This window comes from Plasmodium relictum, assembly GCF_900005765.1.
Source record: "Plasmodium relictum strain SGS1 genome assembly, chromosome: 6".
Lineage (NCBI taxonomy): Eukaryota > Apicomplexa > Aconoidasida > Haemosporida > Plasmodiidae > Plasmodium > Plasmodium relictum.
Genome location: NC_041684.1, coordinates 549,971 through 567,709, shown reverse-complemented (window position 1 = coordinate 567,709; position 17,739 = coordinate 549,971). Strand labels below are relative to the sequence as shown.

At 18.2% G+C, this 17,739-nt stretch overlaps 5 protein-coding genes across 5 annotated transcripts; 4 read left to right on the top strand and 1 right to left on the bottom strand.

Moving 5' to 3' along the window:
• Window positions 1-166: 166 nt before the first annotated feature.
• On the top strand, window positions 167-2,023 carry KAE1 (tRNA N6-adenosine threonylcarbamoyltransferase, putative; the record flags this gene model as incomplete). The annotated part of the gene is made up of 1 exon (XM_028675604.1): window positions 167-2,023. The coding sequence occupies one exon, from the start codon at window positions 167-169 to the stop codon at window positions 2,021-2,023; it is 1,857 nt and encodes a 618-aa protein (XP_028532176.1).
• A 431-nt stretch (window positions 2,024-2,454) lies between these two features.
• Window positions 2,455-3,627, bottom strand: RPN9 (26S proteasome regulatory subunit RPN9, putative; the record flags this gene model as incomplete). Its single annotated transcript, XM_028675603.1, has 1 exon — window positions 2,455-3,627. One exon carries the CDS (start codon window positions 3,625-3,627, stop codon window positions 2,455-2,457), a length of 1,173 nt encoding a protein of 390 aa, XP_028532175.1.
• Window positions 3,628-5,701: 2,074 nt separating this feature from the next.
• On the top strand, window positions 5,702-6,867 carry PRELSG_0614100 (conserved Plasmodium protein, unknown function; the record flags this gene model as incomplete). The annotated part of the gene is made up of 2 exons (XM_028675602.1): window positions 5,702-5,819; window positions 6,317-6,867. 2 exons carry the CDS (start codon window positions 5,702-5,704, stop codon window positions 6,865-6,867), a joined length of 669 nt encoding a protein of 222 aa, XP_028532174.1.
• Window positions 6,868-11,098: 4,231 nt separating this feature from the next.
• Window positions 11,099-13,903, top strand: PRELSG_0614000 (conserved Plasmodium protein, unknown function; the record flags this gene model as incomplete). The annotated part of the gene is made up of 1 exon (XM_028675600.1): window positions 11,099-13,903. One exon carries the CDS (start codon window positions 11,099-11,101, stop codon window positions 13,901-13,903), a length of 2,805 nt encoding a protein of 934 aa, XP_028532173.1.
• Window positions 13,904-15,364: 1,461 nt separating this feature from the next.
• Window positions 15,365-16,624, top strand: PRELSG_0613900 (conserved Plasmodium protein, unknown function; the record flags this gene model as incomplete). Its single annotated transcript, XM_028675599.1, has 1 exon — window positions 15,365-16,624. The coding sequence occupies one exon, from the start codon at window positions 15,365-15,367 to the stop codon at window positions 16,622-16,624; it is 1,260 nt and encodes a 419-aa protein (XP_028532172.1).
• Between the last annotated feature and the right edge of the window lie 1,115 nt (window positions 16,625-17,739).

Here is a 17,739-nt window from a genome sequence, read left to right as displayed (position 1 = left end):
ATCGAAAAATTAATAAATGAAAAATTATTTATTTTCACTATAAAATTATTTTAATGGATTATTCTTATATATATATATGCTTTTAATAGTATAATAAATATATTACAACTTAACTTATTTTAAGAAAATCATTATAGATTTTTTTTCACAGAAGTATTATGGCAAAATGAATAACACCAAAATAAATGTAAAAAAAAAAAATATTAAATATATATTAGGGATAGAAGGAAGTGCTAACAAATTAGGTATAAGTATAATAGATGGAGATATGAAAATATTAGTAAATATGAGAAGAACTTTTGTTTCTGAAATTGGATGTGGTTTTATACCAAGGGAAATTAGTTCCCATCATAAATATTATATTATTGATATGATTCAAAGTTGTTTGAAAAAGCTGCATATAAAAATAACAGACATATCTTTAATATGCTATACAAAAGGGCCAGGTATAGGTTCAGCTTTATATATTGGTTATAACGTTTGCAAAATTTTTTCCTTACTCTTCAATATTCCTGTAATTGGTGTAAATCATTGCGTTGCTCATATAGAAATGGGGATATTTATAACTAAATTATTTCATCCAATTATACTATACGTAAGTGGAAGTAATACACAAATAATTTATTTTAATAATCACAAAAAGAGATATGAAATAATAGGTGAGACATTAGATATTGCTATTGGGAATATTATTGACAGATCAGCAAGGATTCTTAAAATCTCTAATTTACCTTCCCCAGGATATAATGTTGAACTTTTAGCTAGAAAAAAATTTATGCTAAATATTTTGAAAAAGCGAAAAAATAGAAAAAATGAAGCTTTAAATATTTTAAATGAAAAAAATAAGCTTAAATGTGTAAATTTGCAGAATAAAAACATGAATGATACTAATATTTCTAATTCTGTTAAAATAAAACATAATAATTCAATTTTAAAACAAAGTAATATGAACTCTATTAAATGTACCAATAAAAATAATGATGTAAATGATATAAAAAATAATGACAACTATGATTATACTGAATTACTTTTTTTTCCATATACTATTAAAGGAATGGACATATCCTTTAGCGGTTATGATTATTATATTAGCAAATATTTTTCAAAATATTTAAATAAAAATATAAAGAAAATAAAAATGAATCTTAAAAATAATAAAAAAGAAAGCAATTACGAAGAATATAATCAAAGTATCCAGAAAAAATATAGAACTGAAAATAACTCTTGTGATATATCAGTGAAAAAAGAAGAGAAAGTGGAAGAAAAAAATTTGAAAAAAGAAGAATTTAAAAATTATAATAACATAGAAGTAAAAAGTGAAGATGTTTCTGAAAAAAAAGATATTTCATCTTCTAATAATTCAAGTGAAGATAATACTATATATCATAAAGACAAAAAGGAATTTGAAAAAGATAACAAAATAAAGTCACTTCAAAATGAAAATGCATCCATATGCAAAATTGATGATATCTTAAATAATAATTTAAGTTACGTTTCATTAATTAAAGGAGATTCATATTATGAAGATAATATTATTTACAAAAGTGAAAATAAAAAAAATTATGGAGATAATGATAGATATACTGAAGAAGATTGTTCAATAGAAACTGATAGTGATTTCTACGAAAAATACTCAAGTGAAGAAGAAAAAGAAATTATTGATTTAAGTGATGAGGAAAAAAGAAAAATACAAATTTGCTATAGCTTACAGCATCATATATTTAGTATGCTTATTGAGATAACTGAAAGGGCTATTTCGTTTACAAATAGCAAAGAAGTTATAATAGTAGGAGGTGTAGGATGCAATTTATTCCTTCAAAATATGATGAAAAAAATGGCAAAACAAAAAAATATAAAAATTGGATTCATGGATCACAGTTATTGTGTTGATAATGGTGCAATGATTGCCTATACTGGCTATTTACAATACTTGAATTCAGAAAATAAAAATATTTATAATTTTGAAAACATAACTATCCATCAAAGATATAGAACAGATGATGTTTTAGTAACTTGGAGATAATTTAAATTCTTAAACAAAAAAATATTCTTATTTATTAATGCCTAGTCATATTTTTTTTTTTTTTTTTTTTTGTACACTTAATTATATTAAATTTTTTATTTATATTGACTATAAAAGAGAAAAAGATAATATATTATATTTATTTAATTCAATATTTTTAAGAAAAAAAGTTTGATTTACTTTATTATTTTAAATATGTACTAGAAAAAATTAATGCAATGCTTGTGAAAGTAATAAATAAATATGTATATGTTGTTACACTTGTATAAATACATCAAAAAATATCTATATTTACCTTAAAATTTTTTTTTAAATTTAGAGGCATATATATATTTATGTATATAAATATCCAAGTAATAAAGAAAAAAAAGAAAAAGAATAAAGTTAATTTGTTTATATAATATCATTTGGATTCTTACGAAATATATGTTTTATGATATTAATAATTCAACAGATATATCTTCCATATATGTAAGAAGATTTTTAGAATGAGTTATCCATTTATCAATACTTTCTTTCATAAAATATATTTTGTCAACATTGAGAACTCTTGGTTTAACCCAAGTAATTTTTACTGATTTTTCAATTTCATCAATCTTACAAGTTAATATATTTTTACTTTTGGCTGTAATTAACATTTTTTCTACTTCTTTAATATCTATTTTACAATGCTCAGCAATTTCAGTAAAAGAAATATCTGATCTTTGTTTTTTTTTTCTGAACGCTAGATCCATTAAAGCTAGTAATGTAATTTTTTTTAGCATGCTTTTTTCATAATCTTTTAAAATAGTATTTTTAATATTAGCTTCATATTTTTTTACGATTTCATTAAAAGAATCAATTTTTCCTTCATTATATACATAAATTAATTGATATAACCATTCTGTTTCCTCATTATTTTTTATACATACATCTATCAGTGGTAATTGAATAATTTCACCAATATTGTAGACATCTTCACTTATAATTGAATGAATACAAATATATTTTCCTATTTCCACTTTTTCTGATTCATCTAAATCATCCAAAGGTGTATAAGCTAAATATAGAAGAGCATATTTAACAAAAAGATCTGATTTATTTAAAACTTTATAATAGTTCATTAAAGCAAAATTATAAAATTTATGGGCTGCTACATTTAATCCAATTACACCTTGTAACATGTTCTTTGTATTTTCAATTTCGTTTTCACAACTTTTAAAATCTTTTAGTTCTATATATTTTAAAATTAATATACACCTATATATTATTATTGCATCTTTGTCATTCTCTAAATTTTGTTCTGATTCTTTTAAGTAGTTAATTGTCCATTTAGCATCAAAACTAATAGTCACCATATATAATAGTTCGGCATAAATTATCTTCTTTAGTTTATTTATTAATGGAGATAAATATGTGTAAAATAGGCGAAATTTATCTTTAACATTTACATTTTTATTATTAACAAACTTTTGTATTTCTAAAGTTAATTCATGATGCAATTTTTTTTCTTTGTAACTTTTTATTTCATCAAAATTTATAAAATTATATTTTTCTTTTAATTCATTAATCAATGTATTTTCATTTTCATCCAATAACTTATTTATTTCTTCTGTTGATGACATTTTTTTTGTTCTTTTTAAATATATTTAAATGTTTAATTATATCTTATGCAAGTGTTTGATTTTTAATATATTATATATAAGAATTTATAAAAATACTGAAAATCTCTAATTATATAATTTTTTTTTAATATTTCTTTAATTTTTCTAAAGATACATCGTTTAATAAAATTTTTTTTTACATTAAAAATTTAAAAACTTGAAATATGTTTGTAATACATAATTTTCATATTTTTATAAATTTTATTCATATGTGCATATATATATTTTTAAATTATTTTTAAAATAAAAAACCAATTTTTTAATTACAATAAAAATAACTTTTTATTATAATTTTATTTTATTATATTATTTTTAATTATAAAAAAGAAAATAAAGGCATAAGCAAAAAATATAAACAGAATAATTAGAAAAATTTAAAAGTATAATTTTTGTGTAAATATAATTAAAAAAATACTTAAAAGTATATATATTTATATATATAATTATGTAGAATGAAAAAACTTATTAGAATTATATAAAATGCAAATCTAAAAAATGAATAAATACAAATTTCTAAAAATTTATGAATTTTTGTAAAACTTTATTTCTGCTTATTATAGATAAATAATTTAGATTATTTTACTTACGTTAAAATTATTGTAGCATTATATTTTATTAAAAAATATACAAAAAAAAAAAAAAGAGAAAAATGGTACCATTACTTATATATGCATACATATACGTCATTTGAAATGTTAAAAAAAAAAGATATAAAAAAAATCTAGAAAAAATACTTTGAAAAAAAAAATAATTGCTAAAATTTGTATTTTAATAACTAAAAAATACATTTTTTTATATAGACATTTACTTTCTTCATATTATTAAAAGAAGAAAGAAATGCAAATTTAGAGATCATATATATTTGTTTAATTTTTATAATTAAACTAAATATTATTATAAAAAAAATTATATACTAATAAAAAAATAAATATATCCTTAAATATTTTAGTAAACATTCATTAATTTCCTAAGATTTGTCATATGTAAAAATAAATGTGACATAAATTTACAAAAGTTTGATAAATTATTTCTAAATAAATTGAAATAAAATTAAAATAGGAACTACAACAACAAAAAAAAAAAAAAAAATTAAATAAAATAAAATAAAATAAACATGTGAGTGAATAAATATATAATTACAAATATTTGTATTTATCTACAACAAATGTCATAAAAATAAACATCAGTGTAAACATTTGCTGGAAGGATGTATCATGTATATTAATTAAAAAAAACAATTTTTATGTATTTTCTAACAGTATATATTTTTTTTTTTAATTTTTTTAACTAAATTAGTAAAAATATTTTTTCTTATGTAGTAATGTGCATACGAAAGTTACGTAAAAATAAAAAAAGATTAATCTTACATTAATATTTTAATATATATTCTTAATTGAAACATTGTATTTTTTCATATAAATTTCATGCCATTTTAAAAAAATGAAATAAATAAATAAGGTATTTTTTTTTAACACATAAGAGAAAATCAAAAGGTCACACAGAGAATATTCTTAGAAAAAATCTAATAATATATAATTTTTTTGTCAAGATACTTTTTGCCATTATTATTTTTATTATAATTTTAATTAAAAAATTATATTAACAATTTTGAGCATAACAAAAAAAAAAATGAATAAATATTTATAAAAATATAATTGAAATTAATATATCAATGTTTCTAAAAAACTCCTTTTTTGTTGATCCTTTAGTATATTAAAAATAATCTTTTAAACTAATTTTTAATATAGAAAATTTTTCAAGAATATATGTTTATTTAATTTTTTTGTTTTTTATCAATTACTTTTTAGTAACCTAAATAAGTCCCCATTTGGTTAAAAATTAAAATTAAAAAATTAAACTATAAAATGAGAAAAAATCAATATATTTTTATGTGCATTTTTTAACTTCCATACTATTTCTTTTGAAAAATTTATTGCGTTTATATAATTTTAATTTTTTCTACACATATATGCAAATTTTATATCAGATTAACAAAAGTGAATATTAAAATAAAATCTAAAATATTTATAATAATATGGAAAAAAAAGATATTTTATCTATAGGTGAAAAAAATAAAAATACAAAGGAATCCCCTAAAAGAAACAAAAAACAAATACAATCTTTAGTTTATGCCTTAAAAAAATATATAAACAGTAAATTTTTTTTATACAAATATATTTGCTAAAATATAAATTGTAAATTTTTATTTGAACAATGCTCATTTAAATACAAAATACCTTGATAAATATATATATTTTATTATATGAATTATTGTATAGACAATGTAATTTGTCAGAATTTTTTTTTTTATACAAATTTCATCATGTAATATTTTTGCTTATATATGTATATATATATATATTAGTTTTTATAAATATTTCAAATTTCAAGAGATTAATCTTCTGTTAAATTTTATGTATGCTTTCTTATAAAAATTCTTTTAATCTAATATGAATTTAGTATAAACGCTTGTATAATATTAATATATATTTTGTAAACTTTTGTTTTGTATTTTTTTAAAATTTTGAAATAAATATAGAAAAAATAAGATTGTAATGTATAACAATAAATTTATATACTTATCTTAAATTATTATATTTTACTTTAGAAAAAGTTAATTGTTTTAATTCACGTATATTCTAATTTTCAGAAGACGAAGAGCTAAAAAACAGGGCATATTATTTCTTCCCTTCTGATGATACATTAGACCAAATACTTTTTAATTTATGCAAATTCATCCCCAAAGATAAAGATATATTAGAAACAAATAAAAAATTAGATATATTTGATTCAGATTCATTTTATGATTTCATTAACTTTGATAAAGATAGTTGGAATAGTCAAAATATTATGTTTGATAATATACTATTAGATGAGAATAAAAAGAAAAGCAAAAGTTCGATTTTCAATTTAAAAGATAAAAATAAAAATTCGCTTTGTATAGAATGGCAAGGATTCGTTAATGAAGCAAACGGATATGCAGCAATTAAAATATTCGCGCCTTTTGTTTTTCAAGAATATTATACTTACGCAAATAGATTAGTTTACTTTTTGTTTCAAAAAACAAAATGTTTAGAAATAGAAGATTTTTTAAGTTATCATAAATTCATTAATAAAGTTGTTCCATTGTATATGAAATGCAAAAATAAATTATGCGTAAAATTATCTCACATAGATGCTTCAAATGATTTATATTTTTAGAATTTCGTAGAGAATTTTTTTTTAATGTTCAACATAATACTAATAAAAAAAAAAAAATTAATAATATAAAATAATTTAGTTTTTTTCTTTTTTTTTTATAAGCACTTGTTAATTTTTATGCTTAATATAAACGGCATATAAACCATTATTATAGAAGTAATATCAGTTTTTGTAATAAATATATTCACTTTGATAATAATAAACAGGATTATCTTATCAATAAAATAATTTTCGATATTGAGGCTTTATTTTTTATTTTTAATTCACACTAATAAATGTAATTATGCCAAAGTATATTTTAGCATTACTCTCTTTTTCTTTAATATACTTATACTTTTCTTTATATTTTTTATTAATTTTATTCATATAATTAAAAAATCAATAATGCTAAAAGGAGCTAAGTGCAAATATATTGAATATTAATTTAAATTTATAAATGTAAAATATACCAATATTTTGAACATAAATTTTTAATTTATATGTAATATATTTCATTTAAATAAAAAATTATAGGATTGTTCCTAAATTTTAAAAGCAAAATCTAGCAATGTAAAAAAGAGTAATATAATAGAAAAATATTATGCATATTTATACTAATGTTAAATCAATATATTTTTATACTTTTCCTTTTATCCATAATTTAGCTTCCTATAGATATTTTTCTATTTAAAATTTTTTTTTTGTTAATTCAAAGAAAAATAATTTTAAGAAATTAAAATTTCATATATTATTACTTGCTACCTTTATTTTTATTTGTTTGTAAAAAATGTATAAAGTTATTCGAATAACATCAAAAATAATTTTTGTGTATTAAATTATTTTCATATCACAAAAATAAAAATAAATACAAATATTTTGTTAATATTAGTAAAAAATATTTAATAATTTAAAATGTTGTACCACTATAATATAAAAAAAAAAATGCACACATTATACTTACAATTTTGTTCTGATTTTTTTTTTTTTTAGCTAGCATATTCCACTCTTTTATATGCACGTATAAATAAAAAAAAAATGCATCACTAAATTTTTTAATTATGCAGGAATAAAAGGCAATTGTAATTTTTATTTTTTATTTTTTTTTTCAATTTAAATTTATTATATATATATATATATATATTCTTTTTGAAATTTTACATTTAAGTTTTATTGTCATTTTCTGTCCCACTTAATATATATTATTTTTACTTTTATGAAAAAATTTATTACTTTTAAAAATAAAATTAAAAAAATTTAAATGCAAAAAAATAGAAAATTATTAATTCTTTAAAAAATCAGAAGCAATATATGTTTGATGAATAAAAATGTAACCCTATTTCCTTTTATTTTTATATTTTCTTCTTGACATTTTTATATTTCTTATTTTTATATTTTTTTTTTTTTTTTTTGCTCTGTGTTAAATATTTTATTGACAAAATATTTTTTAATTATTAAATTATCTAAAAACTGTATCTATTTTTTCCTTTGTTTTATTTTTTCATATTTTAATCTTATTCAAATATAAAAAAAAGAAAAATATATATATTTTTATTTAAAAAAAAAAAAATAGTGCTCTTTTCAATTAATAAAAAGCACTATTTATTTACTTTTTGCTTTAAAATCATTTATATGATATAAATAAAAATGTTTTAATAAATTCATTATTTTTTCTTACGTTAATTAATTAAAAAGAAGGAAAGAAAAAAACTAAAAAAGAAAAAAAGTTTAAAAAAATATTAAAATATATAGATAATTTTTTTTTTCTTTTTTTATTTTCCTCCAAGTTATTAATACTTTTATTTGATACATTTTTTTTTCTATATTTGATATTATTTGTTTATATTAAAAAATATAGAGGTATAAAAGTGTATATTTTTTATATATATCGAACACTCAAATAATAAAAAATAAAAGAAATAATGAAGTTTATAAATTTTTAATTTTCTTTGCAAATTAACTACCAAATATTTTAAATTAAAATGCTAAAAGAAAATATTTATATTTTGTAAAAAAGCATTTTTAGATTTAGTTTTTATTTTTATTTAATAAATAATTCATATATAATATAATTAATTAAAAAATAAATTTACATATATCTTATTTGATACACATTTATTATAGTAAGATTGGTTATTGTTGTTTATGCTTTTTTTTTCTTTTTTTTTATTGTTAAAATATATTTCATTCTTCTATTAATTATTCACATTTCCATAAAAATATTGTCCAAGTTATATATATTAAAAAATACACGGATCCATTAAATTTTTATTGTATTAACACTTTATTTTATCCTTTCTAATTTGTTTTATTTCTATTTTTTTTTTATCATTTTTATTTGTGAAAAATTGACTTTTTTTTTATCAAATTCCTCCATATAATTATTCAATATTGGAAGAAAAATATATTAGATAATGATAAACAAAGTTATCGTAAGAGTAATAAGAAAAAAAAAAAATTGTAAAAAATTGTCAAAATTAAAAATAATAACCAAATAAGCAGATTAAGTTATATTGTGAATGTTTTAATACACTCAATAGAGTTTGAAATTGTAAATGACAATAACCTTTTTAGCAGTATAAAAAACAGGGAACTTTAAAAAGTAAAAAGGGATATTGCATTTCAAAAATAAATATTATAAGTTATTTTTTTCTAAAATGTTTTTTAAAGCAGTATTTTTAAATATAAAATCTTAATAAATAATTTTTTTAGGTTTTTTTTTTCTGACATGTTGAAAAAAAAATAAAATAAAGTAAAATAAGAAAAAATTGAGAATATTAATTTTAGCATTAAATGAAGTTGTCTATATCAAAAAAAAAAAAAAAAGAACAGGAAAAAAATTATTTTTTTTTAGTTAAGTATGCATATTTAATTGCACATAATTTCCCATAATTTTAAATAGACTTGTTCTCTGTATTTCTACTGTGTTTGAAATATAACAATTCTTGAAAAATAAACTTAAGAATTTTTATATGTTTCATAAGTTTTTGAAGAGGTTAAATAAGAAATATTATGTGACAGAATTAATTTCACTTATTTATGAAATTAATAGATTAGCATTATTCAAAACATATTTTTTTATTTTTAAAAAACAAATGAGATAATATATTTTTTAGAGTTTTTATAAAAATGTAATTTAGAGAATTAAATGAACTCAAAATTTTGTGTTATAATATATTACAGAATTTCTCTCTAAAAGTACAAATTTAATAATGAAAACAAAAAAATATATATTTTCACATAAATATTATTAATATAAATAATATATATATATATATATATTTCAAATTAACAAGAACAATTATAAAAATTAATTATAACATTATTAACCTTTTAAAATTTATTCAGATAAATGAATAAATTATAAAATGAAAAAATGAACTTTTATTTATTTAAGTAAATTAACTGAATCAAAAAAGTAAAACTATAATTTAAATATATATATATATATATATATATATATATATATATATATATATATATATATAAAATAAAAAAGGAAGCCTATGTAACGTAAGTAAGGATTTTATATCATATTATTATTTCTTCAAGTCATGTTTTTACTACATTTAAAATAATAAAAAAAATTAAATGCAATATTTTTATATTTTAAAATAAAAAGATAAATACAGACAACACATTTTAATATAAGAAGTGAATTTTCTATTAGTTTAAATATAAACTAATACCAAGTCTCATTGAAACATAGATAAATAATTTGGTAATATAAATAAAATGTTTTTTTTTTTTTCTCAAAAATTTATACTAAAATTTCATTACTAACATTTTTGTTTTAAATAACAGTATCATGAATACATACTTTATTTTATTCTAGTTATAACAATTCATACTTGATTACTATATAAAGTAGTGCTTGCATTATTTTAAATATATGAAATAAATATTAAAAAAAATGTGAAAGTATATTAGATATAAATCAATGAAAAATGAATTTACTTTTATAAAACATTAAATGTGTGTAGTATAATATTTAATTTAAAAAACTCCTTTAAAACACAGAATACTTCTATGCATTAACAGTTATTTATTAATGATTTATATATAAATGTATATATATTAAATTTTTTCTAGAATTATATTTAAGCATATGATTATATAATTTTCTTTAACATTATTATTTATTTTGCTATATGTTTCTATAATTTTTTCTTTATTACAATAATATTAATATAATGCTTATATTTTTTTTATTTATATTTACCTACGCAGATTTAATCATTGCATAGGAGACATAATGGAAAAAAAAGACAATTATACAAGATGTGATAAAATAGGAAATAATAATAATAACAATAGTAGTTCTACACTTTTTTATGAAGAAATAAAACAAAACCAAAATGAGAACTTAAAGAATTGTGAATGGAAAGTTAATAAAAATAGTAAAAGAAAAAACAAAAAAAAAAAATATAACACACGTTTAAATTATTATAATAAACTAAAAATAATTAAAAAAAAAAAAAAGGGCAATTTTAAGGAAATAGATAAGAATAATAATTATTCTTTACATGATGATAAAAAAAAAAATAATCTAGAATTCATTAAAAATAATTTGTCTTTTGATAACATAATTAAAAAAAATCAAGAAAAAAATAAAGATAATTATATATTTAATGTATCTTCATTAAACAATACTGAAAAAAACAAATCTCAATGCTATTTGCATAATAGCGTAAATAGCAACTATGCAAATAATTTTAATAAATATCCTCGAATTTCACGTTGTTATAATAAAAATAATAAGTGTAAATATAATGAAAATAAGATTCCTAATGGCAATATTAGATTAACAAAAGAATTATTGGATGATTTGAATAAAAGAAACCAAGAAAACGATGCAGATAGTGATAATCAAAATTTTTTAATATATGTTAAGAAAATAATAGAAGAAAAAAAAGAATCAAAAAAAAAAAAAAATAATAATAATAATACTAAAGAAATTAGTAATGCTCATCTAGAATTTTCGAATAATATGGAAACATATCAAACAATTAATGATAATAATTCTTTATATAGTGATGAATCAACAAAAGTATTTGTTAATAAAAAAAATAAAGTTAAAATTAATATGTGTGAAAACCCATGCGATATGTGGTATGGATTAAAAACAAAAAATGGAAAAAATATTTTTATTAATAGTCTAAGGAATAAAAATAAAAAGGAGAGAAAAAAAAAATCAAAAAATATTGAAAACTATTTTATTAATAAAAAAAGCAAACATAGTAGATGGAAGTCTAATTATTATATGAAATTAAATAATAATGATGATAATATTTCAGTTAATACTATAGCTACTATGCACATTGATGGAAATCATAAATATAATGATAAAATAGAAAATAGAAATACAAAAAATGATTCATATGATAATTATAATAATAATAATTTTAAAAATTATCGCAATAAAAATATCATAAGTAATATTCAATTTGATAAAACTAACAAAAATGATATAAATAATGATAAAATTACCAAACAAACAACAAAGAAAAGATGCAAAAAGAACATGACATGGTCAAATAAAAAAAATAATAATTATGTAAATACGAATAATGTTCATTATGTTCCAACTAAGAATTCCAGTAACAATTATTATGATAATAAAGCAACTAATTTTAGTAATGACATAAAATCTTACGATAGCAAAAATAAACTTGGTGAAAATAACAATATATGTAATAGTAACTTGAAATTAAAAAAAAATAATAATGAAAACTTATCAAATGCTTATACAAATAATTATTCCCTTTCAAATGAATATAATAATATAGGAAGTAAAGAAAATAGAAGTACTAATGTAATACATCATAATAATAATGAGATTAACGATATGATTAAAATAAAAAATTATAGAAACAATTCAAGTAATATGAATTGCCAAAGTGATAATACTAGTACATATGAAAAGAATATGAACACTATTAATAATTCTAAAAATAATTATTATAGTAATCAATTCAGAAGCTTCAATAAAATTAATGTTATTGATTATCATTTATCAAATAGTACTACAAAAAAAAATAATGTATCAAATAATTCATCTTTAAACAAAATTTGCTGCGCAATGACTAATTTGGATAATAATGAAAATAATGTAAAATTTAGTAGCGGTTATTATGATATGATAGATCATAATAAAGCAGAATGCTATGAAAATAATAAAATTAATATTGATAAAATCAATACGTATAAAAATTCAATTTATCCTTATAATAAGAATAATTTAAACAACTATAGCTCAAACAAAGTAAATAAATTAAATTCTAATATTAATTTAAATAGTTTTCTTACGAATAACAAAGAAAATGATATAAAACATCATTCACATCCAATGACGGTTGACAATATGTCTTCTATTCACTATAATACAAATTATCATTGCACAAAAGGCAAAACAAATGAATATATAAATAATAGTTATTACCATTATATAAATGCAAAATATAATAGTAAAAACTTTTTAGGAAAAAATATTATTAAAAAAAATAAAATATTTATTTTAAATAACTATAGCTTCACAGGAAATAAAAAATCTTCAGAGGATTCAAATAAAATAAGTGATATAGCCTATGACAGAAAATTTGAAGCATGTGGTAAAATAAGCATCACAAATGAGGTTAATAATGAAAATGATAAAATATCTGAGAATATTTTTTTTAGAAAAGCAAATGAAATTTCAAAATGCAATGATTCATTTAATGAATTAATACATCTAAATTATCAAAATTATAATCCTAATGCAAACCTAACTTACTATAAATCATATAATGCTAATAAAATTAATAAAGATGAACACTTAAGTAGCATAGAAGGAAAAGACAATGTGGATTTCATTGATTCATTACATGTAATTGATCAAAATAAAAAATATAAAAATTATTATTATAATAATCTAAATTTTGACTTGAGTTATGAATTAGAAGATAACAAAAAAAACAAGAAAAAGAAAAAAAACAAGTCTTTTAGCAGTAAATCAATTTATAAAAATGCTAGAGAAAGAGTTCAATCAATATTAGCTATTAGAAGAGGAATAGTACAATAAGTTTTTTCTTTTTTTTTTTTTCCCTTTTCAAACAATTCCTTTTTAGGGGTAAAAAAAAGTAAAGAAAATAACCTTTTAAATATAAATGAATGGTAATAGTTTTTGTGAAAAAAAGTTATTTTGTGGAAAATTTCAAAAAATTAAAATACACATATAACATTTTTATTAATCTTCATATTTTGTAATTTTTTTTTTAAATGTACTACATATAATTTTAAATGAAGAACACACAAAAAAAAAAAAATTAGGTGTATAAAATTGCATGCGTGCAAAAAAAAAAATAGCCAAAAAAAAAAAAAAAAAACAGACTCTATATATGCTATTATTGTTATTTTATTTTACTTTACCTTTTTTTTCTTTTTTTCCTTTTTTTTTTTTTTTTTTGACTTTATTTTTAACCTTATTTTTATGTTTATATTAACCGCCTTTAATATGAACATATACAACTATAATAAGCATATAAATGTATAAGTGCATGTATAAGTTTTTTTCTCTGTTTTTTAAAACATATTACCTAGATTAGTGCTATCTTAATTTTTCTTTAAAATGGCTCAAGGATTACCTTTATCCAACCCCTATGAACTAAAAATGTTCAAATAAATTTCTTTTAAAAGGAAAAAAAAAAAACTAAAAACAGAATTTTGTGTTTTTTCTCTTTTTATGATATTTTTTTTAGCTTAAATATTTCATATGTGTATTGTAATTAAAAAAATAATACATCAATTCTTATTATAAAGAAAATAAAAAAAAAAAAGAAAGAAAAATAAAAAAAAATAGAGGATCTTAAAAATATCCTATATTTTTTTTCATATACTTTTTTGGAGCATCAAAAAATAGAAAAATTTATATACTTGAAACCATAAAAAATAACTTTTTTTCATGTGGTGCATATTTAATTAAAAACATTGTTAAGTATATTAAATAGAAGAAAATTGTTTAAAGAATTAGAGAAATTCTCATTTTAAGAGGAAAATAAAAATATTATAAAAAAGTTATAATTCAAAATATATATTTATTTTAAAGAAATTTTAATTTTTCGAAAGATTTATAATAAAAATATGATTTATATAATATTTCTTATTTTTTTTAATTTTTCCAATTTATATTTTAGATGAAGTTATAAAAGCTGAAAAAAAAAAGTGTAGAGTATATTGGTCAAGAAATATATTTTTTTAAAGTATTATAATATATATAAAAATGCAAAAACATAAATGCGTGTAAAAATACATTAAAAAAAAACATACATATATATCATCTATATCCATTTATCTATATATAAATATATATATGTGAAGAGAATGATATTTATTAAAAAGCATATGTTTAATAATGAGAAAAGAAATATTATATTATATATATATATGTTTCTAACTTTAAAATATTTATTAATAAAAATATATGAAAATATGTATATATTAAGTAAATAAAGTTATAATAGTGTATTTTTTGTTAAAATAAAAAATGGGTAAAATACGTAAAAAAAGAGGCAATGTTGAATTGCCGAAAAAATCTATGCGTGTTTTAAACATAATAATGGCTATAGCATTTGTAAGTGCAATTCCTCAAATTTTTACGACATTTATGGTATCGTGGAGAGTAGCAGATCCTATTGAATATACTTTTATGCTTAGGAGTAGTAAGCATAATATTTATATTGATTATACATGGTATGGATTATACAAAGTAATATATGACAATAAACACGTTGAGACTTGGTCTCAAAGATTACTAAATATGAAAACTAGGGGTAATTTAGCTATTCAAGAAGGAACTAATAGCGAATCTGCTGGAAGCTTATCTCTTTGGACTTCTATGTGCCCAGCTAGTTGTAAAGAGGCCATTAAAAAGAGAATAGAATCTTATGAAAGGGTATCTTTTATATCATTAGTACTTTTATGTACAATTGTCTTATCATGTAGTATTGTTTTGCTATCTATTGGGTGGAGTATATTGTTCTACAAAAGTATATTAGTATTAATGGGATCTTTTTTTATACCTTTTATTATCAATGCGGGTGTTGGTGGATACTGGTATTATGAAACAGATCTATCTTGGAATATTGTTTCTGGTGTACAATTATATCCATTCCCAAGATGCTCATACTGTTTTTACATTTTTATGATTACGACTATTATGTATGCTCTTTGCTTCCTTGGATTATTAATATTAGATTTAGTAAATAAAAATAAAGAAAAAAAATCTCATATAGATCAAATAAATATGCATAATAGGGATCCAATTGCCGCTAAAGGAATGTATCAGCCATTGTTTGGTAACCAAGGTAGTATGCTAATGCAAAGAAGTGCTAGTTTTAATAATATTATGCCTTTTGATAAAAGTATGAATAATGAATTTTCTAATTATATGCTATATAATAAAATGAATATGAATCCGATGGGATCATTTTCCAATTTTAGAAATATGCCACCAAATATGTCACCAAGTATGCTACCAAGTATGCTACCAAATATGCCACCAAATATGCCACCAAATATGCCATCAAATATGCCAAATATGAATCCTAATTTTTTCCCCCAATTATCAAGACAATACTCATACTCCGGTTCACCTTCTTTTCAACAAAATTTCCAAAATTTTGATAATTTTTCTATGAGAAATGTTCCATCTATGTCAGATTTAAACTTCGCAAGACAGTATTCAGGGATGAATTATAATAATATGAATAATCCTTTTAATTCACAAAAACCATTTAAATTTTAAATAATAAAATATTAATGTACAAAAAAAAAAAAAAAATACAAATATAATATAAAAATCAAAAGGAGAAAAAATTCTGCATTATGAAAAAAAAGTAAGTTGCTGTATATTAAAAAGGAGTATAATAAATTACAATTTTCTATATAATATTTTCTTAAAAAAAAAAAAATGGGTCACAAAATATTTGGATTATTTGTAGTTTTATAAAATTAGGAATTATTGGTACTAATTATATTTACTTATTGGGGTAAAAAAAAAAAATATATAAAGAAACTCTATAGTTATGAAAAATAAAATATGTTCTTAAAATAATATTAATACAATTTAAATTAAAAATATATAATTTCAAAAATAAAGAGAAAACAAAAATTAAACATAAAGAATAATTAAAATTTTCCTACATTTTCACTTATGCATATTGATAATAATTTAGACATTAATAATAATTTTTTAATGATATGCTTAAGAATATTTCTCCTAACGAAAATGAAATATTAATATGTATTATAGAAAATTATTTTTTTTATTTTTTTAATATATTTATTTTAATATATACACAAATACGCATTTTAAGTATAATATTTTTACACAACATTACTTTTTTAATCTTATAACCTAAAGACGAATTATTTATTTTATTTTTGCATCTATAAGTATAACGATAACATTCTATTTTAACTTTTTACAATTTATCTTTTTGTTGTATAAATATTTACATTGAATTTATATTGTAATTTAATCTTAATTTAAATAATATTTTCACTAATTTTCTATTTCACATGACTTTTTTTTTTTTTATTTTATATCTTTAATATATGGTTTTTTTTTGTAGAAGGTTTTTTTGTTTATTTTTAATATACTTTTTGTATCTTTTATATAAAGAAAAAATGAAATATTAAAAATTTTATATATATTTAACTAGTTAAAAATTGAAGATGTATATATTTAAAAAAAATATAAATACTTATTAAATATTTATGATAAATTACATTATAATTCAAAAAAGTAAAATTCATACTTTCTTCAATAAGTGTAATATCATTTAAATTATAAATTATATCTTATTTTTGTTCTAAAATTTATATTTTAATAATTAAATTAAAAAGAATTTGTAGTAA